This window comes from Schistocerca americana, chromosome 9, assembly GCF_021461395.2.
Source record: "Schistocerca americana isolate TAMUIC-IGC-003095 chromosome 9, iqSchAmer2.1, whole genome shotgun sequence".
In the NCBI taxonomy this organism is placed as follows: domain Eukaryota; kingdom Metazoa; phylum Arthropoda; class Insecta; order Orthoptera; family Acrididae; genus Schistocerca; species Schistocerca americana.
Window position 1 is genome coordinate 63,564,195 of NC_060127.1, and position 22,481 is coordinate 63,586,675.

Here is a 22,481-nt window from a genome sequence, read left to right on the forward strand (position 1 = left end):
AACTTTAAAACCTTGACCTAAATGTCGTGATAGAGGTAATAAGAATTAAATCTATCATAAACTGTACTGAATTGTTGTTGTGGTCTTCAGTCCTGAGACTGGTTTGATGCAGCTCTCCATGCTACTCTATCCTGTGAAAACTTCTTCGTCTCCCAGTACCTACTGCAACCTACATCCTTCTGAATCCTCTAAGTGTATTCATCTCTTGGTCTCCCTCTACTATTTTTACCCTCCACGCTGCTCTCCAATACTAAATTGTTGATCACTTGATGCCTCAGAACATGCCCTACCAACCGATCCCTTCTTCTAGTCAAGTTGTGCCACAAATTTCTCTTCTCACCAATTCTATTCAATACCTCCTTTTTAGTTATGTGATCTACCCATCTAATCTTCAGCATTCTTCTGTAGCACCACATTTCGAGAGCTTCTATTCTCTTCTTGTCTAAACTATTTATCGTCCACGTTTCACTTCCATATATGGCTACACTCCATACAAATACTTTCAGAAACGACTTCTTGGCACTTAAATCTATACTCGATGTTAACAAATTTTTCTTCTTCAGAAGCGCTTTCTTTGCCATTGCCAGTCTACATTTTATATCCTCCCTACTTCGACCATCATCAGTTATTTTCCTCCCCAAATAGCAAAACTCCTTTCAAGACACTGTCCATTCCGTTCAAATGCTCTTCCAAGTCCTTTGCCGTATCTGACAGAATTACAATGTCATCGGCGAACCCCAAAGTTTTTATTTCTTCTCCATGGATTTTAATTCCTACCCCGAATTTTTCTTTTGTTTCCTTTACTGCTTGCTCAATATACAGATTGAATAACATCGGGGATAAGCTACAGCCCTGTCTCACTCCCTTCCCAACCACTGCTTTCCTTTCATGCCCCTCGACTCTTATAACTGCCATCTGGTTTCTGTAAAAATTGTAAATAGCCTTTCGCTCCCTGTATTTTACCCCTGTCACCTTCAGAATTTGAAAGATAATATTCCAGTCAACATTGTCAAAAGCTTTCCCTAAGTCTACAAACGCTAGAAACATAGGTTTGCCTTTCCATAATCTAGCTTCTAAGATAAGTCGTAGGGTCAATATTACCTCACATGTTCCAATATTTCTACGGAATCCAAACTGATCTTCCCCGAGGTCTGCTTCTACTAGTTTTTCCGTTCGTCTGTAAAGGATTCGCGTTAGTATTTTGCAGCAGTGACTTATTAAACTGATAGTTTGGTAATTGTCACATCTGTCAACAGCTGCTTTCTTTGGGATTGGAATTATTATATTCTTCTTGAAGTCTGAGGGTATTTCGCCTGTCTCATACATCTTGCTCACCAGATGGTAGAGTTTTGCCAGGACTGGCTTTCCCAAGTCCGTCAGTAGTTCTAATGGAATGTTGTCTACTCCTGGGGCCTTGTTTCGACTTTCAATCTGTGCCAGTGCAGCAGACCAATGATGGATATAAATCGAGGTCCCAGCAAGAAAACTAAACGAAATGTGAGACAAGCATCTGAAGACGGATTTGTAAATGACCAGAAACCAGTCATGATTTGATCCAAATCAACTTTGTGAAACCATACTTGTAGCTGGTTGCTGTTTCAAGAATAAACTTTATGTGAAATTATTATTAACAGATAGTTCCTGAGTGATCTAATTTAATTTGCTATTAACAAATAGACACAGATTACGACCCTTCCCTATGCTGCCCAGCTCCAGAAGTGCCCCAGTTATAAAAGATGGCATTTGGGAGGTGTGCTTCAGTATCAGTGATGACTAATACGAGCACGTATTGGATTACGATTGCCGTCGACGCGATGTCGAGAACAGTGGAGTGGATGTTGCGTAATTGGAGTAAATACGTAAAACTGTGGAAAATCCAGAAAAATGTGAAAATTTGTGAAAAACACGTAAAATTGAGGAAAGTACGGTAAATATTGAAAAATACATATAATTGCGCGGAATTGATATGCCTGCCTGGAGTGGTCTCTGCCGGTGCCTCGAATGGTGTAATATTTAACTGGTATTAAGAAATAGAACTAAAGTGACATTACTTAATGTAACATGTTATTAAGAAAGAGATGCAACCTAAGACCTCTCCCTATGCTGCTCGGTGCCTGAGTGAAATTCACCCACTCAAGCAACCTAGTTCTAAAAGATAAAGCTGTGGAGGGAGTGCCTGCTCCTGACTGGTCGAAAGGGGTGAGGGGGGGGGGGGGGCAGCGGGAGGATGTAGGGACTATGGATTCCCCTGGGTAGTAAACGTTAAAACCTGCGAAGATCCCAGCGAGGATCCCCCCACTCTACCTCCCTGTGACACTCACCCCACTCCCTATAGATCGCTCCACCCCATTCCCATACCTCGCTCATGAACGGGACCTCACCCCACCCCCTATAGTTCCCCCACAACGGAAGAGTGGAAGCAGTACCAAGCTCATGTCCCTTGGGTGACCTTGATCAGTGTCTAGGAGAGAGGAAGCAGTGGCACCAAGGAGCACAATGTGTAACCTGTGTACCATTAACTCCTTTCTGCTTAATTGTTGTGATGTAGAATTAATTTTGTTATTTTGTATAAGTCTGTGCCGATTGCTACGTGTGGTTTGAAATACGCGCGCAGGAGTCGGCCACAACCTACAGCAATGTTAATGTAACGTAGCTCTTTAAATTCTTATTATTGTGTTTGGAACGCCACGTACATTTTGAGAGCGGATAAACGCGTCTTAAATACACGTAAGGTGACTTACTCTCAACCCGCAGACAAAAAGTTATTTATTATTACTGGCAATGTTGCGCTCTCTTTCAATGAATGACAACGTAACGTAACCTTCAACTGAACAAGCGATAATATAGAGCATGGAATGATTTCTTTTCCCAGAAAATTAATCTAATGTTACACAGAAAGAAAGACTGGTTTAAACACCTGCCTATTATTGAAATAATTGCAAAGGATTTTTTTACCTTTATCTCTTTAAGAACTAAGTTAACTTTTAATACTTTGAATTAACTGAAAATATTTTAAACCAGAGGTGAAGCCTTACCTAGGCCTTGCGGTGTTAAATGTCTGAATTAGTTTCGCAATCAAAAATATTAACTAACTTTAATATTGATAATTGGCTGTCAAAATTCATAAAAACACTTAGAATTATTTTCCTTTTCGCGTGAAGGACGCAAACACTGAAATATTCTTTAGTACATCTAACGGCGGACTCAGCACCAACGAAACAGTCGAAGTCAGATGGAGAATCGACAGCAATGTTATTATTATCTTTAAATAAATTTCACGTGGAGGGAGAGGTGTTTTTGAAAGGAAACGTAATATACTTTCAACTAACAATATATTGTAAGCTTAAAGCTCACACAGACAGCTAGTTATGACATACATCGATCCTTAGGAGAGAGAGAACAAACAGACGAAAAACAGAGAACAAACTGGGGCGAGCAAGATAGCTCTTGCGTATATATATTTCACTTGCAGTTTCATGCTTTCATGGAACGTGTTGAACTGCCGTATTCTTTATATTTGTGATTAATGGAAAATATTTACAATATTTGTCGCATAATATCATCAGACTCGACAAAATGACTCATAATATTACAGACGTTACTGTCTTATTTTGCATTACATTCATATCGGTTGAATAAATCGCGTCATACATTAGATAGGCTTAGAGGTGACGCCAGATCTGACACTGGATGTGTAACATGATGTTGGGTGTGATAACATCGTTTACTCTCCCAGACCTCTCCTTACAGTCCTACTCGTAAATGTTCCAAAATCCTACAGCAAATTAACATCAGCAACGTGCTTCATCTCTTAGATATTTGTGTCATGTGTGCAGCTTTCCAGTCTTCAGGTACGGATCTTTTGTCAAGTAAGCAGCTATATATGATTGCTAAGTATGGAGATATTATATCAGGATACTCTGAAAGGTAAGTAATTGGTATAATATCTGGACTGGAATGTTTGCCTTTATCGAGTGATTTAAGCTGCTTCACCACACTGAGGAACTTTACTTTCAAGTTACTCATTTTAGGAACTATTCTTGATTTGAATTCTGGAATATTTACTTCATCTTCTTTGATGAAGTAAATTTGGCAAACCGTAAACTCTGCGTTAGTATGCACTAGCCCTTTTCCATAAATTTTTTGTGTGTTTCTTGTATGTTTGTGCAATACAATTGATATATCGACTGAGGACCAAGGAGTCCATATGACAATATTTATATAATCTGTGCTAATTAATGAGGGTGCTGCCTTCAATTTATTTTCTTTGAGAAGATACCTGACTGTTCGCTTTTATCTTTCACCATGCTGATCTTGTCATGTAAGTATTGCTGTCTGTAGCTCTAAATAATTTCTAATACATTAAGCTAATTTTCATTCAAAATTTGCTCAAATACTTTATTATAATACCAGTCCACATATTTATGTGAATAATCATTATTCTAATAGTTGGATTTTCCGCTTTTTTGTGGGAGAGACGCAATACTTCGACGTGAGGTCAATCCGCCATTGGCGTGACTTCATTACTAATTTTAAATATCTCTTTTCTTATTGTACAACTTGAACGTGAACCTGCAGTCATTCGAGGAAGTCCGAGAACTTTAACTAATCACACAGCACAGGGCAGTTATCAGTTAGCGATATGTAATTCGCATTTTCAAAAATTTCATCAGTCCACATCTTTAACTGCCCTGCTACCAGAGCCAATATGGGGCAATTACAACATGCGTTCTTAAACTGCTTTGGAATTGATTTAGTGAGCAGAGGTGGAAGCCAACAGACACTGGCGATCGCATCATTATTAAATAATGTCTACTGAATGAAATTGTAATTGTTTTGATTGTCTTTCTTTCATGGTCGAGTGATTGCTCGAAACATTCTTGTGTGGACATACAAAGTAATTGGAAACTAAAGCTGGGTGAAAAAAATTAATACGAAATAAAATAAGCGAAGAGATCTGCAATGGAAAAATTAACAACCGAAGCTGAATGAAAATATTTAAAGACAGAATTCATTATTCCCCTTTCCTGCCTGAAGTAGTGAGTTCTAGGCTGCTATCTTATGCTTGTTATTTGAATATCGCAGCATTACATTACTTTTGTATCTTAGTAAGTTACATGCTTTCATACAGTACAACACAGTTAACAGTAACAAACATTCCAATACGCAGTTTAGATGGTCAAAGATGGACAATCTTGTCACATCTCACACGTAATGGAGCGCTCCATTATCATAGTAAATGCAATGAGTATTGTGGTCATTTAGCAACAACGTTAATATTTTCCATTATCAGTTAATGTTATATATTGTAAAAAAACACCTTTTCGCGATTTACTGATCCTTCAGTGTTATTGAGAAAATTGGTAAGAAACAAAAAATAGCAGAAACAAATCCAGGTGCCGTACCTTCAGAAGAAGAAAGTGACAAAGTAGAAATTAATTCAAACGTGGAGAATATTGATGCTGCTGTGTGTGAAACAAATACGCAATCTGAAAGTGACTCCTTTCTGTCAGAAATTTAATCAACTATAAGTGATGAACAGATCACAAACGCAGTGGTTCGACCTTCAGGCGACCTTGCACTCCCGCCCGTGCAAGCTTCTTGTTAACTCGACACACAACAAATGTTTCAAAACTCATTAGCTAATATGATCACTGAAGATAAAATGACCAGATTTAAAAATGGAATGCAACAATGATACACGAAATGACTTCAAAGTTCGATGAAGCAACGAAAAATATCACAACACAAATTTCAGAGCTTTCATATGATTTGCAGTCAAAGTTTAGTAACATTTCTCTAGATGTAGGGCAAATTCCACAAGAGAATAGAAATTTGAAGCAACAACAAGAAACGTCTAATTGCAGTGTAATAAAATTATGTAATTTCCTTCAGGCTTTGTATACCAATACAGATAAGCTCACTAGTGAAAATATCACACTTGGTGACATGGTTCATACCTTTCAGTCTGAAGTAGGACATTTCACTTCTGAACAGGCAAACAATTTAAAGTTACAATTCGATGACCAGGGTCCACGCCTTCAGCGGTAATTATTCTGAATAGATAGATAACCAAGATAAGCATATTTATAACTGTACTAGTAAAGAACGCCGGCGAACGGTGCAACGGTGGGTGAACAAATATTTTGCGAGCAATGAGATTTCAAAATATGAACATATTTATGAATTTAAACAATTTAAATTTTTGACCAACATCTGCTGGTTTGGCAACAAAATGTGCCTTCACAGTTGTCTAATTTGCAAATGGAACTATGACAAGTACAGGGAAGTGTTAACATATTGTTCACCCACAGTTGCACCCAAGACTGATGGCATGATGGAAATGTTTCATGAATCCCGGACCTTTGGCACTGCTGCATGTATGCAAGTGGATTCTGCACTGAGAAGCCACAAGACAGCATAGTATACCCAGGCCATGGAGCGTATTGAGGAGAATTATGCGGGGCGCCCTGCTGCCGCCCGAGTATCGTCATGTGACTTGCGTCTGACCTCAGTCTTCCACTGGATTCGTGACCTGCACTGCGTCGCGTACACAAATTAACAAGTGTCTGAACGCTGTTCTCGCCCTTAGGACAATAATGTTGCTCACAGCGCATACCGATGCGAATGACCCACCTGAGGTTTACCCTATCGCTTTCCCCTTGTCTCCTAAGGGCTTCATGGCATTAATTAAATCTTTGATTTCGTTGTAGGGGCTGATAGAGATTTCAGCATTTCTTGGCTGTCTGAAAATCCAGATAACGGATATTTTCGCATGGAATACCATGGCCAGCTTCCAGAGAGAGACTGCTTTCTCTAGACTAGGTTGTACACGCTGGCCCCAACACCTTCTACCCGCCAGTAAACTGGACTATGGCGGCTGACCGGTAATGAGGTTCGTTCTTCCACTGTTCCCTTCTTCCAATTGTTACACTGAAAGATTTGTTCAAGCAACTGGAAGTTACTGTCAGCCGCCATTCCCCGACCATTCTGATATTTACCACTTTCAGTATATTGGTTTGAGATTCTGTATATCCTAAAAGAATCGAGTTATTTCCAGTTTTTAACCTACATGCTCTTAACAACAAAAAAAATGATTCAAATGGCTCTGAGCACTATGGGACTTAATAGCTGAGGTCATCAGTCCATTAGACTTAGAATTACTTAAAGCTAACTTAAGGGCATCACACACGTCCATGCCCGAGGCAGGATTAGAACATGCGACTGCAGCAGCAGTGTGGTTCCGGACTGAAACGCCTAGAATCGCTCGGCCACAATGGCCGGCTTATGCTCTTATCGCTGCCTCCATTGGAGTCCGTGGGGGAGATGTGGGCATATCAAGCGTGCTCACCATTCCAGCAGTGACTATGGTGCTAATTATCATAGATCTTATTACGGAGGTGTATTCCAATACATGCTTCTGAGACTTAAATTTTTGTCACAGGCCGTTTTAGTGGACTAGACGGCACTTTTTTCCTTGCAAATTATGTTCCTTAAGTGAGGGATCAAAGTTCGTTTCGCATCCAGTACACCCCAAGGTACTTCACTACCTCCTGGTACAATTTCGTCAAAGAGCTTAACATTCCGCTACGAGTCCAGGATGTGCTTCCTCGTGAACGGTAATACAACAGTTTTCCTGGGACTGGCCCCTCAGATCCTGTCTTCTACACCAGTTGTGCACGATGTTCAGAGCGCTGTATGCCGTTGTTCTAATATTACTTGCAAATTTGCCGAATATTGGTGTGACTAAATCGTCTGCATTCCCTTGGGAAAAGTAACACCTAGTATTTAACCCATTGATGAGCTCGTTCACCACTAGGTTCTACAGTAATGGGATCAAAATCCCTTCTTGTGGACATCCACTAGTGGTGCTGATCAATATTTTCTCATCTATCACGGTGGCCTCTACCTTAAACCTGGTCAACGGTCGTGTCCAGGTGCGCTGTCATTCGGTGAATGGTTGCTCGAAACATGCAGCGTGCCACAGACGTAGGCCAGTGGGATCAGTATTATGTTATGGGAGATATTCACCTGGACTTCCATGGGACCTGCGGTAGTAATGGAAGGCACCATGACAGCTGTAGACTATGTGAATATTATTAGGAACCACCTGAAACCTCTTACGCTTGATGTCCACCTGAAAAGTGGTGGCATCTTCCAGCAGGAAAATCGTCCGTGTCGCAAGGTCAGAATCTTGTGGCATGATGGTGAACTCACGATGGTGTCTTGGCCATCGAATTCAGCTTATCTGAATCCAATGAAACCCAACTGGGACTTCATTGGGCGTTGGCTCTGCGCCCACAAAGCAACTGCCCGTAAATTTCGGTAAGCGTGTAACCTATGCATTGGCCTCTGGTGCCACAAACGTCTGGAAACCTGCCAAGTAGAATCACTGCTGAATTGCGTTGCAGGAGTGGACCAACACATAAATATAGGTGGTCATAATGCATCGGTTCATCAGTGTATAGGTTTGTAGGCTTCCATCTCCAGTGTTACTTTGAATTAGATCACTTTAGGTATTAGGCCACGTCATTATAATGTACAAAAACAACTAAATTGTTGACCTTTTGACCAACTTCGCAGCTGTCCTTATAAGGGTGACTAACTCAAGTTAGTCTAATACCCAGACTGACTTTATTCAACAAATGTGAGAGTTTTCTGTCGGAAACCATTTTTCTTTTCACATCGCAGTAACACATTTGTTTGACAGCACCTTATTTTTCACTGGAAACGTAGGTTTAAAATATTAAATTCACAGATTCATGTAAAGTTTGACACATTAAACTTCTTTCCATGCTGGTGTACAACGCAAATGTATAAGAACCACTAAAAGGCAATATTTTTAAACAGTACTCATTTTATTGCTTCTCTGCATGGAGTTATACACTGAGCAAATGGTAGGCATGATTCTGAAAGAAATTAGACAATTTTTTTATCTTACAAGTTCTCACACATACTTTCTCACTTTAAAACTACTGACGAATGTCTTCACAATACAGGGCAGTTAAGAGTACAGTATGGCGCCAAACGAATGCTAAATAACTTGCCATAGCCGCTCTACATACATCTTATCTCTTTGGTTCCCACTACTCCCACCTTGCAGTTTTAGATTGTGAGTATGTGTCATTCGGATAGGTAAAGTAGTTATAGAAAATAGTAAGATGCAAAAGATGTATAAGCTCACATATTTCACCTAGACATACTATCTTGTTGTTAATTAAGCTATTTTCAATTATGTCTACAGTTTCTTTTATGGGAGTATTTGTATAGAGGTTAGTAATATCCAAAGAACATACTGTACTCTGCTGTGGTATTAGTAATTCCTGTTGTACTAGTATTTTTGATTTGGTCAATTAATTCTCATGTACTCTTTATTGTGTATTTCTTATGATAAGTATTTTTTTTTGTTGAGTACGTAATTGAGGTGTTTGTATGAAATATATGTTGGCTGTCGATAGTATTAACAAGAGTTCGAATTGGCATGTCTATTTTATGACTTTTTGGTTGTGCACATAACATTATGGCTCTCATTGTCTTACTTCTGTTCAGTGTAGAGGAATTACGTTTTTAAGGGCTTTTCTGATTTGTGCATTACGTTTGTCATAGGATCATCTTGTAGCTTAGTTACATTGTTCTTTCTAAAAAAATCCATTCGAAGTATTATCGGCTGTACCTGACGAGATGAAAAGTGAAAATGTAAAAGGAATCTATTTTGATAAATTCGTCGAACTTCATTTTAAAGTTTTATTTTCCAGCAACTCATAGAAAAGATATACACTGACTTAAATACTACAATTGATAAATATCATTTGTGGAAGCTAAAGTGGAAATTATGGGCACATTGCTTTCAAAAACACCCACTAGCAAATCAAAAAATTAGTTCAAGTGAATAAGGACTTCTTGTGTCAAGTTTAATGTACTTGTATAATTGTGAGCTACTGTTCATGAACTCTGAACGGCATACACAAAAAACTAGAAGTTGGGAGAAAGGTTTCAAATTGAACAAAACTGGGCAGATGCAATGAACTAAAGGAACTACAACTAAACCAACTATTGTAGAATGAAAAGTGTGATCGACTGAACGAGACTGAGGCGACAACGAGGCCGACCTGAAGGGAAGTGAGAATGACAGTTCTTGAAAAATTGCGCTTCTGTCGTTTTGTCTAATTTAATGAACACTTCCCTTGGACTGTTCCTTTACGAAAGACCCACTTCTACCAGAGACCTGTCTTCATTAATTCAAATCAGTATCTAATATTTGACTCCAGTTATAACAGACCTAGGTCTACAGTGCAACTACACAGGATTAGTATGTCAGCATAACAAAAGTAAACAAGCCACAAGAAAAGTTAAAATCATTTTCGTTGTTAAGCACCACAGTTACCAAGAGACAAACAGTTGAGGCTGGGATTGGATTGTTTGGGGGAAGAGACCAAACAGCGAGGTCATCGGTCTCATTGGATTAGGGAAGGATGGGGAAGGAAGTCGGCCATGCCCTTTCAAAGGAACCATCCCGGCATTTGCCTGAACCGATTTAGGGAAATCACGGAAAACCTAAATTAGGATGGCCGGACGCGGGATTGAACCGTCGTCCTCCCGAATGCGAGTCCAGTGTGCTAACCACTGCGCCACCTCGCTCGGTTAATTGAGGCTTGGTAGAGAGGCAAAGTACAAATTTTGTTGACCTTGAGAAATATGCAGTTTGCACGTCAATCGCCTGCATTTTGAGTCAACCAGCTTTGGCTGCATCCGTCACATTTTCTGACTTTGGGAACTTATTCTGGAGGCTCATGATGGTGCCCTGATTAGGTGCATCCATAGTATGCTGCAGTGTGAAGCCATTCTGATTCTTGGCATAACTGTTATATCAGATGTACAGTGTGAAAATTAACGCTTTGCGCTGTAGTAGGAGAAATCAGGCTATAATACCCAGGTAAAATGACACAGCAAGACTTTGGACGAAACAATCTGAGTTTTAAAAAAAAGTATGTCACCTTGTAAAGCATACTCTTAGCTATGTTATGAGAGGTAGATGGCTCCGATACAGCACGCAGTAGTTGAACATTTCTCAAATGAATCGAAGAACGCGTTTCAGGCTACAGTGACATCATATGTGTCAGGATAAAATGACATACTGCGTCAGTTTACCCCAATGTGGACTCTAATTCTATTCTGTGTGATCTTTGATGTTAATTAATCTATTTATTTCGCGTATCTGTTTAAATTTAACAACAATAGCAGTAGGTCACACTATAATAAATCAAATGAAACGAAACTTCAAACAAATGTGTAATAATACACAAATGCAATGAATTTACGTGGGCCAAATACAAGTATATATATTTCCCCTTTCAGTTGGCTGGCAACAATGTAAGGAAATCGTCAAGACAGTTATGGGGTGCGGTGCAGATGCAGCAGGCTATAGATGCTATCACCAGAGACGGGATGGGATGGCTGCGGGCATTGAAAGCTTTCGGAGTTCCCCAGGCTACGCTTAGGAGACGAACTAGGAATACAAACAAAATCTTCACTGGTGTTCAGAAAGGACTAGGTAGATTCGAGCCAACTTTCAACGCTGCTATGAATCGTGAACTGGTACAACACCTGAGACATTGGAGTCACACATGTTTGGTATGACTATGAAGGAGGTGAGACAACTTGCGTTACCGAACGAGGTGGCGCAGTGGTTAGCACACTGGACTCGCATTCGGGAGGACGACGGTTCAATCCCGCGTCCGGCCATCCTGATTTAGGTTTTCCGTGATTTCCCTAAATCGCTCCAGGCAAATGCCGGGATGGTTCCTTTCAAAGGGCACGGCCGACTTCCTTCCCCATCCCCCCCTAATCCGATGAGACCGATGACCTCGCTGTCTGGTCTCCTCCCCCAAAAACCAACCAAGAACTTGCGTTCCAAATAGCTGAGAAAAGCTAAGAGGGAACTTAGTCGTGGAAAAGAAATATTGCACGAAAAGGCCTTTTTGGCGACGACAGTGATGCTTCCGAAGATTGTTACTGTTTGTACTACTTGAAGCTATATTCGCATTCAGACCCTGGAGAACACTGGTTTGGGTGTCAGCATTGTAATTTGCGGGCACACACTCAAGTGCTGGAGTAAGGCACAGAACAAAAAACTTTATTTGTGATGTCTGCGAATGAATAGGGTTGGTGAGAAACGTTTATCAAAAACGGAACTAATTTTGTTGTTTCACGAATTAACATTCGTAATTCTACTTCCAGTCTTCACTTTTTGTACTATTGAACTGAGAAACATTAATTGATGCTGTTGAAGAATTGCTTCAGGAATAGTCTTTTATTTGTTCTTAAGTACAAATCTATTAAATATATAAAATACCTAATGTTTATCTGCATTTCATATGTTTTCTTGCTCCTGACATCCTTCTGAAATGACATATTTTCCAATATTTACGAGAATGTGAAAAACGTATGGTCTAAATTAATTTAGAAACACGGCACCAAGATAGCGAAACTTACAAGTGAATGAGGCATGGTCCTGATACAAATTTTATTTAACATCATGCTTTATGAAGCAATAATGACCTAAAAACAAAATAGTTTGTTATTTTAATCAGACTTGTCCTGTGTAACATGTCAACTCAATAAAACAAGAATCATATGTACACTACTGGCCATTAAAATTGCTACACCAAGAAGAAATGCGGATGATAAACGAGTATTCATTGGGCAAATATATTATACTAGAACTGACATGTGATCACATTTTCACGCAATTTGGGTGCATAGATCCTGAGAAATCAGTACCCAGAACAACCACCTCTGGCCATAATAACGGCCTTGATACGCCTGGGCATTGTGTCAAACAGAGCTTGAATGGCGTGTATAGGTACAGCTGCCCATGCAGCTTCAACACGATACCACAGTTCATCAAGAGTAGTGACTGGTGTATTGTGACGAGCCACTTGCTCGTCCACCATTGACCAGACGTTTTCAATTGGTGAGAGATCTGGAGAATGTGCTGGCCAGGGCAGCAGTCGAACATTTTCTGTATCCAGAAAGGCCCGTACAGGACCTGCAACATGGGGTCGTGCATTATCCTGCTGAAATGTAGAGATTCACAGGGATTGAATGAAGGGTAGAGCCACGGGTCGTAACACATCTGAAATGTAACGTCCACTGTTCAAAGTGCCGTCAATGCGAACAAGAGGTGACCGAGACGTGTAAGCAGTGGCACCCCATACTGTCACACCAGGTGATACGCCAGTATGGCGATGACGAATACACGCTTCCAATGTGCGTTCACCGCGATGTCGCCAAACACGCATGCAATCTTCATGACGCTGTAAACAGAACCTGGATTCACCCGAAAAAATGACGTTTTGCCATTCGTGCACCCAGGTTCATTGTCGAGTACACCATCATAGGCGGTCCTGTCTGTGATGCAGCGTCAAGGTTAACCGCAGCCATGGTCTCCGAGCTGGTAGTCCATGCTGCTGCATATGTCGTCGAACTGTTCGTGCAGATGGTTGTTGTCTTGCAAACGTCCCCATCTGTTGACTCAGGGATCGAGACATGGCTGCACGATCCGTTACAGCCATTCGGATAAGATGCCTGTCATCTCTACCGCTAGTGGTACGAGGCCGTTTGGATCGAGCACGGCGTTCCGTATTACCCTCCTGAACCCACCGCTTCCATATTCTGCTAACAGTCATTGCATCTCAACTAACACGAGCAGGAATGTCGCGATACGATAAACCGCAATCGCGATAGGCTACAATCCGACCTTTATCAAAGTCGGAAACGTGTTGGTACGCATTTCTCTTCCTTACACGAGGCATCACAACAACGTTTCACCAGGCAACGCCGGTCAACTGCTATTTGTGCATGAGAGATCGGTTGGAAGCTTTCCTCATGTCAGCACGTTGTAGGTGTCGCCACCGACGCCAACCTTGTGTGAATGCCATGAAAAGATAATCATTTGCATATCACAGCACCTTCTTCCTGTCGGTTAGATGTCGCGTCTGTAGCACGTCATCTTCATGGTGTAGCAATTTTAATGGCCAGTAGTGTAATTTCAACAACACAGAAAAGTTCTGCATCACTTGTCAAAGCCTGCACAGTTGACAGTGTCGTGTCAGCATCCACGTGCAGCTGCTGCTCTCACAATGTGTTTCTGTGGCTTGTCACCAGGAGAACGGGCTGTGCACTCTGGACGTGGAGAAGAAGTCCTCGTGCAAGGGCGACTCTGGGGGTCCCGTCTTCTGCGCGGGCCGCCACGTGCTGATGGGCATCATCACGGGCGGCCGCTTCAAGAACTGCAGCATGCAGTGGTGCGGCGCGCCAATGTTGCACAACTACCACATGTTCGTGGGCTACTACCGCAGCTGGATACTGCGCATCATCCAGCCACAGCTCAGTGGTGGGGGGCAGCGAGGGTCTGGCTCCGTCCCACTGCCACAGGCCAGCGCCTCACTGCTGCTTGTGCTCAGCTGCGCAATAAACACGTGTCCAGTGTTTTGATTTCCTGTATTTATTCATTTTGTACAAACACTCCTATTAGACACAGTTACTAAACACCCAAGTCAAAACAAATCCTCTGGAGTAGAGTACATTCCTTCAAAATTATTGAGAACTTTGGAATAAGCACGCATGATAGAACTATGGTACATGTGGAGGTGAAATACCATTTGAACTCCAGAGGAATATAGTAACACCATTTCCAAAAAAGACAGGTGCTGACAGGGGTGAATATTACTGCATTATCAGTTCACTAACTCATGGTTACAAATATTGTCGCATTATTTACAGAAGTATGGAAGGAGTGGTACAGCCCTGCCTCTGGAACATCAATTTGGGTTCCAGAGAAATGTAGCAACATAAAAGTCTAAACTGACCCTATGACTTATCCTTCCTGTTGGAAGATACCACCACTTTTCAGGACATTAAGTATAAGAGGTTGCAGGTGGTTCTTAATAATGTTTACATAGTCCACAGCTGTCATGGTGCCTTCTGTTACTACCACAGGTCCCATGAGAGTCCAGGTGAATATCCCCCATAACATAATACTGATCCCACTGGCCTACGTCTGTGGCACACTGCAAGTTTCGAGCAGCCATTCACCTGGATGATGGTATATCTGGACACGACCGTTGACCTGGTTTAAGGAAGAAGCCACCGTGATAGATGAGAAAATACTGATCAGCACCACTAGTGGACATCCACAAGAAGGGATTTTGACCCCACTGCTGCAGAACCTAGTGGTGAACGAACTCGTCGAAGAGTTAAATACTAGAGGTTACTTTTCCCAAGGGAATGCAGACGATTCAGTCACACTAATATTCGGCAAATTTGCAAGTAGTATTATAACAACGGCATATAGCACTCTGAACATCGTCAAAATCCTAAGTGCATAGTATTCATAGAATTCGAAAAAGCTTTTGACAATGTTCAGTGGAATACACTCTTTGAAATTCTGAAGCTGGCAGGAATAATGTAGAGAGTGAAAGTTTGTCTGCAAACTGTACGGAAACCAGACTGCAGTTATAACAGTTGAAGGAATTAAAGGCAAGCAGTGGTAGAGGATGGAGTGAGGCAGAACTGCAGTCTATTTCCAATGTTATTCAGTCTGTACACTGAGCAAAGCTGTGAAGGAAACCAAGGAGAAATTTGAAGAGCTAATGAAAGTTCAGAGAGAAGAAATAAAATCCTTGAGGTTTGCCAGTATCATTGCAGTTTTGTCAAAGTTGGCAAAGTACCTGGAAAATCACTTGAACAGAATGAATAGTGTTGCATAGAGGTTAGAAGAAGAATATCATTAAAAGTAAAAGGACGGAATAGAATGTAGAAGGATTTTAAAAAGGTGACAATAAGGTAATTAGGAAATCATATACTAAAAGTAGTAGACGAATTCTGCTATTTGGCAGCAAGTACTGGCTCATGTAATGATGATATAAAATGCGATACCAAGAAAAGAGTTTGTGGAAACAGAAATATGTCATCTAATACAAATTTATGGGTTATGATATCTTTTCTGCCACGTAGCCTTTAATAGAAATGAAATGTTGGTGATAAGCAGTATACAAAAAGACAGAATAAAAGTTTTTGAACTGTGATAACACACAAGAATGCTGATGATTACCTGAGTAGATTGGATAACTAATAAAGTGACACTTAATCTAATTGGGGTAGAAAGGAGTGTAATAGGTAAGCTTGACTAAAGGGTGTCAGTTCATAGGACACATCTTTGCAATGGACCATGATAGTTTATGGTAAGAAAATTATGAAGTAATATTGTCTGATGAAACTAGTTGGTTACTAGCCAACCACCAGTAAGCGAGCAACCATATATTAATTTAGTGGCCATCCATCCTCTCCGCCACCTGTTGTCCGTTCATCGCTGTCCATCGTCGCCACTGCCTGCTGTCCATACATCGCCATTTGTCCACCATGAGCCTTCCCACCTCCACTGTCATCTGCACCTCCCCCTCCCCCTCTTCCATTGCCACTTCCTGGAGTGCCGCCCCTGGCCTCCCTCCTTATACCTCGCCTCCCCTTCTCCCACTCACCCATTCCCCCACATCCTCCCCTGCAGTGTACCCCCACCTCTACACCTACCTCCAGCCTCCACACCCTCAACTGCTCCCACTCCTGCCACTGCTCTCACATACACCTCCGTTGCTGCCTCTGCTGCCACCCCTTAGGTGGTTGGCTTCCTCTCTCCCCCCCCCCCCCCCCACTGTCACTTCATCATCTGTGTCCCCCGCACACTTCATGTCATGTTGGGCCACCATTGCCACCACTGAACCAGCTGCTTCTCTCGGCACCTCCACCACGCCACTGGGATCTGCCACCCACCACCTCCCTCTCCTCCCCGTGTTTCTCCCCTCCTCCCAGCCTACTGTCTCCAAAAAACCCCAAAAGTGCGTCTTTGCCGACTCTGCTCCCGCCACTTCTCACAAAAAGTCACCACCTCCTCCCCCTCCTCCCATCGTCTCCATGGGCACCAACCCTCCTCCAGCCACCCATACCCCAGCCCCAACCTCCACACCTTTGTCCTGTAACCCGAGACCCTAAGTTCCTTGATGCCCCTACCCTCATCAAGGAGATCAAGGAGGCTGAGGTGTTGGCGGAACTGAACTCCCACCTGGACCTGGAAATCCAGTCTGCCTGCCATATCCACAAGGCCTCCAGTCCCACCTACCTTATACAGGTCTTTTCGGAGCCTGCCCCTGACCCCCAACTGCAACCCCCCCCCCCCCCCCACCTGTCCCCATTGCAAGACCTGCCACTTTCTTAAAAACTGCCCCAACCTCACAGCTCCTCCCACCTACTCCCACAAGTGTAAAGGTAAAACCCCTCCTGCCATCCCCAAGCTTACAGTCCCTGTCCATCCTGTTGATCCCCCATCCACCCCAACAATTCCCTCCATCCACTCCCGATGGCTGAGGACATCATCTGGTTCCTTAGCATTGTCCTCCAAAACATTCACCCTTTACAGTGCCCCCACACCTTCCAACAGATCTCCCTTGCCACCCACTCCATCTTCCACCTGAACATCTTTGCCAGTTACTCCCACAACCAAGCCCACTTCACCTTCACCTGCCTCAACACCCTAGTTTAAGCCTCTTCCCTCTTTTCCTCCCTCTCTTCCCATCATGGCGTGGCACGAGAGTCGCATCCTCTTCCAGAGCATCTACTCCTTATGCACCAACAAATACCTACTCGTGAACAACTTCTCCCACCACCAGGTTGACACCTTCCTCTTGAACGAAACCTTTCTCCAGCCCCACCATTCTATACGCACATCTCCCTATATCCTCCACCGCACTGATGCTCCTGCTCCTCAAGCCCAGGGTGGAGTTGCGAATGCGACTGCATATCCCCGTTCGGACACAACCCCTCCTTAATGACCCCACCGAACACCTTATCCTCAGCGTCTTCTTCCCCTCCCTCACCATTACCTGCGCCACCATCTATGTTCACTCCACTGCTCCTCTTCCTTATGACTTCATCTCCCACACTGACCGCACCTTCTCAACCTATATGATTGCCACCAACATCAATATCCATAGCCGCTCCCCTGCCGCCCTGAAAGCGACACTACCCCTAATGTTGTCATTGCCTCCGCCAACCTCCTTGGTTGTATCGCCATTGACATCCTTTACCCCTCAGGTAGCGACAACCTCCCCATCCTTCTTACCATCACATCTGCTCACCAACCTCCTCTGGCTCCCCACCCTGCACCCCATTCCAAGGTCGTCCATGACTACTGTCATGCCAACTGGGATACCTACCGGGAATCCATCGCCATCCAGGTCGAAAGCCATCCTCTTACCTATCACCATCCTGATGACATCATCCACACCTCGTCCTTCCTTCCGAAGGTAATTATTGACACCATGGAGGCCCATGTTCCTACTAAAACCATCCACCCACACCGTCCCACTCTCCCTCCGTGGGCTGTCCTCCTCCTCCGTGAATCCCGCCGCCTCTATCGCTCCTTCCTGTGCACTCATGACAGGAATACACTCCAACGCCACTGGCAAATACAGAGACACATACAGAACCTTATTACAGCAAAGAAACGCCACAACTTGCGCCAGACCTGCACGTGACGCAACGCCACCCTTCCTATCAACTCCTCCAAGTACTGGTCCGCCTTCCATATCCTTACTGGTTCCCATTTTGCACCCCATTACCCCCTTCTCCATAACGACTGCCCCTTTCTGACAACCTCAGTAAGCCCAGCCACATTGCTTCCCACCTTTCCAAGGTCTTCTCCATCCCTGATGATCCCCACTTTGATTATTCTCTTTTCCCAACCATCATGGAATGCGCCGATACCTTGGTCGCTCCACTTGCTCCTAGTCTCCAGTACTTAGGGCAGTTGCCCCCTCTGACATCAACACTCCAATCACAGCGTAAGACATTAAACTTATCCTCCGGTCCAAATGCAACACAGCCCTTGGTCATGACTGTGTCACCTGCCACCACCTTAGAGAAAGCCCCTTCTCCTTCCTGACTGTTCTTGCCCATTTCTATAACATCATCCTCTCTACCAGCTTCTATCTCGACCTGTGGAAGACTTCCCGCATCCTCCTTTCCCCCTCTGAGTCCCTGTGCCCGCTCCTCAACTGTGTCCCTTCCACATCCTTCCCTCCCAGCCCTCTTCATCATGGCTCCACCCATCCCCCCCTCTACCCTCCCTCCCTCCCTTCTTCCCTTCTCCCTCATCTCCAAGTCCCTGGCAGATCCTGTCTTTTGCTCATCATGATCAGTGTGCTATGTCACTGTTGTGTTTGGTGCTGTTCTCCCGTGCGTCAAGACCTGAGGTTTTAGTTGAGTGCTGGACTTGTACATAGTGTTACTGTCAGTGATCATTATGTGCTACGCCGTCCATTGATACTTTTATGCTGAAGCCATACTTCACCTTGTGTTCTTTTAACTGTCCCAGTGTGTGATTTTCTTGTGCTCAATACTTTTTAAGGTTTATTGTCTCCATTTTACAGTCGCCCCCTTTTTGTCTGCTCTCGTCCATTATGTTCCCCGATTTTTTATATTTTTGTCCGCCGTATTTTCTCCTTTGTAATTTTAAATTTCTTCTGCTGTATCATTATTGTCTTTTGGCTGAAGAGCAGTGCATATGCTGCTGCTAGCCCACCCCGATGGGGAATTGAAATTCAATAAAGGGAAAAAAAACATAAACCGAGTGAAATTCACAGGGACAAGTGTGACATATATGGGGATGACTGTATGGACCGTAACAATGTCTCCAGCTGGTGTGCATTCTTACAAGAGGGCCAGCCGTGTGGAACTCAGTGAGTCAACACGATGCAGGAGGTCTGTAACAGCTGCAGTCCCACATGATGTCGGAGCCATTGAGACAGCAGTTTTGAACTACCGGCGTTAGCAACTACGAACTTTATCGCAGCGGTTCAACATTTCCTATGATGTAGTGTAAGGTATTGTTTATGACCATTGTAATTTTGTAAAGTTAGTGCTCGCTGGCTGCCTAAGAACCTGATAGACAACAACAAGGGCAGTCAGTGATGGCAAACTCATATAACTTAACGCCTTACGCTACAGAAGGTCGTGACTTTCTGAAACAAATAGTCAATGTTGATGAGTCGTAGGCATAACACTACCGAGCAGGTCTTTGTGGAGTGCAAAAACGCTGATTCCCAAGCACGAAAAACATTCAGAGTGACTCAGTCTGCAGGGGAAGTGCTCGTGACAGTGTTCTGGGATACGCACGGTGTGTTACTGGTGCCTGCTGAACACGGGACCTTTGTGAATGCTGCAGGCCAAAATTAAAACTTTGCTTAAGTTGCCCGTCGTGACAAACGCCACAACATTAATGCTGACGGTGTCAGACTTTTCCACGACAATGCTCGCCCCATGTTGCTGCTCCTGTTCGTAATAAAATTGTCATTCTTGGATGGGAAGTGCTCCAGCATGCACCATACACTCGGGGCCTTGCACCGTTGGCTTTCTTCTGTTTTGTGCCACGAAGGAACTTCTAGCCAGCCAACACTTTGCGACAAATGTGGTAGTGAAATCACCAGTCCGTAGACGGCTACACTTCAACCAAACAGACTTCTACGAACAGGGTACTTTGAGACTGGTGCCACACTGGGAGAAATGTGTTTAGAACTTTGGTGACTATGTAGAAAAGTTGGTAAAAGATGTTAGTTCATTTGCAATTTTTTTTGTTTTGTTACCTAATACTTTCTGGTAATAAAATTATTGTGCGTTATATTCCGAACTTCCCTCGTAAATGGAGCAGCAGAAGAATCTGCGCCCCACGTTTGCACATATCAACGAAATATCAAAACCCCAAGAACGTCAGTGATAGCTCTGATTTTTTTATTACTTTTTCAGTGTTGTAATTGGTCTTGGTATAATTTGTGTAATAAAGTGGAACCAACACAGGAATCTGGGAACTTCAACACATTCAGCTCGATTAAAGGTAGTCAGCTACCACCTTCCTAGACTTATAAATAAGCTGCTGAAAAATGGTTCAAATGGCTCTGAGCACTATGGGACTTAACTTCTGAGGTCATCAGTCCCCTAGAACTTAGAACTACTTAAACCTAACTAACCTAAGGACATCACACACATCCATGCCCGAGGCAGGATTAGAACCTGCGACCGTAGCGGTCGCGTGGTTCCAGACCGAAGCGCCTAGAACCGCTCGGCCACCCCGGCCGGCCAGCTGCTGAAAGCCAGCTTTAATTAAATTACTGGCGTTTAAAATACTGATAAACAAATAATTATTTAAATAAAAACTTTTTAACATTTCTGTAAAACGGGCTAAAATGTATAAAATAATTTCTCCTAGCCTCATAAAGATTCCTAACCCCATACAGATACACTTTTTAACATTTCTGTAAAACGGGGTAAAATGTATAAAATAATTTCTCCTAGCCTCATAAAGATTCCTAACCCCATACAGATACACCTGAAAATTTGTGCTTGTGAAGTTTTAGTAGCTATGACAACACTTAAAAAATTTAAAGCGAAAAAACGTGAAGCATATGCAACAGATAATTGATGCACGAACAGTTCACCTAACTAACAATTTTGTTGCACTGCAAATGAAAGGAACTGCTGTTTTGATTTTATTCAAAGACAGTTACTCTCTATTCTCCTTATTATTTATGGCATGCACCCCACGTTTTTCGTTTTAAATTTTACAAGTGTTTTCATAGCTATTAAAAATGCTCAAGCAGAAAGTTTCAGGACTATCTGTTGGGGATTAGGAATCAGTATGGGACAGGGATATTTCATACTTTTTACACCCTTTTGAAAACATGTCATATTAAAAATGTATTTTTCTTAATTAAACAATTAGTTTCTGCGTTTTTTAGTCTTCTGTGTATATGAAAATGTTTTATCTATTTCAAACATTTTGATAAGATTACGACAGACATGTGATAAATTTCAGGTTTATTTCAGTTTCTCTTCACTTGAGTCACCCAATAAATTGCTCCCTTCTATGAGTATCTCGCGAAAAGCTTTCAGGGTGAAAAATAAGATAAAATCGAGCTCACGTAACGCTTACCGGGAAGAGTGCTACAGCAGTGGTAAAAAGTACGCTCCGCCACGCACCAGAAAGCGATTTAGTATTCCTCTACCATCGGGTTATAAGCTATCTGACTGGGAAGTTTGTTCAAAATCAAACGCAAATTTTGTACCTAACAAATAGACAAAAAAGGGGCCCCTTAAAAACATGTCAAAAAACTGCTCATACAGTTAAAGCACCAGTAAAGGCCTAAGAAATTTAGCGTTAAAATTCGTAAAAAAAATTACAGAAAATCTCTTGTCACTTCAATTTAGCAAATTCATTACCAGTTAAGATTATTAAGATTGTCTGAATTTCATGTGGGTCTGGCATTTTTTGCAGTGCCAGTTGGCTTTTTCAGCATTGTTTATGAAGCCTTTCTGTACCTACAAAGTGCACTAAGGTAAGCTACTCGACTGCACTTGTAAAAACCGTGAAGCAA

At 42.6% G+C, this 22,481-nt stretch overlaps 1 protein-coding gene across 1 annotated transcript in view; it reads left to right on the forward strand.

Annotated features, from left to right (window-relative positions):
- LOC124550645 (serine protease ami-like) overlaps positions 1–14,496 on the forward strand; it is a 94,646-nt gene extending 80,150 nt beyond the window's left edge. The window contains exon 4 of the mRNA XM_047125369.1: positions 14,167–14,496. Within this exon, the coding sequence (XP_046981325.1) occupies positions 14,167–14,496 (330 nt within the window). The remainder of the gene's footprint in view (positions 1–14,166) is intronic.
- Positions 14,497–22,481: the final 7,985 nt, after the last annotated feature.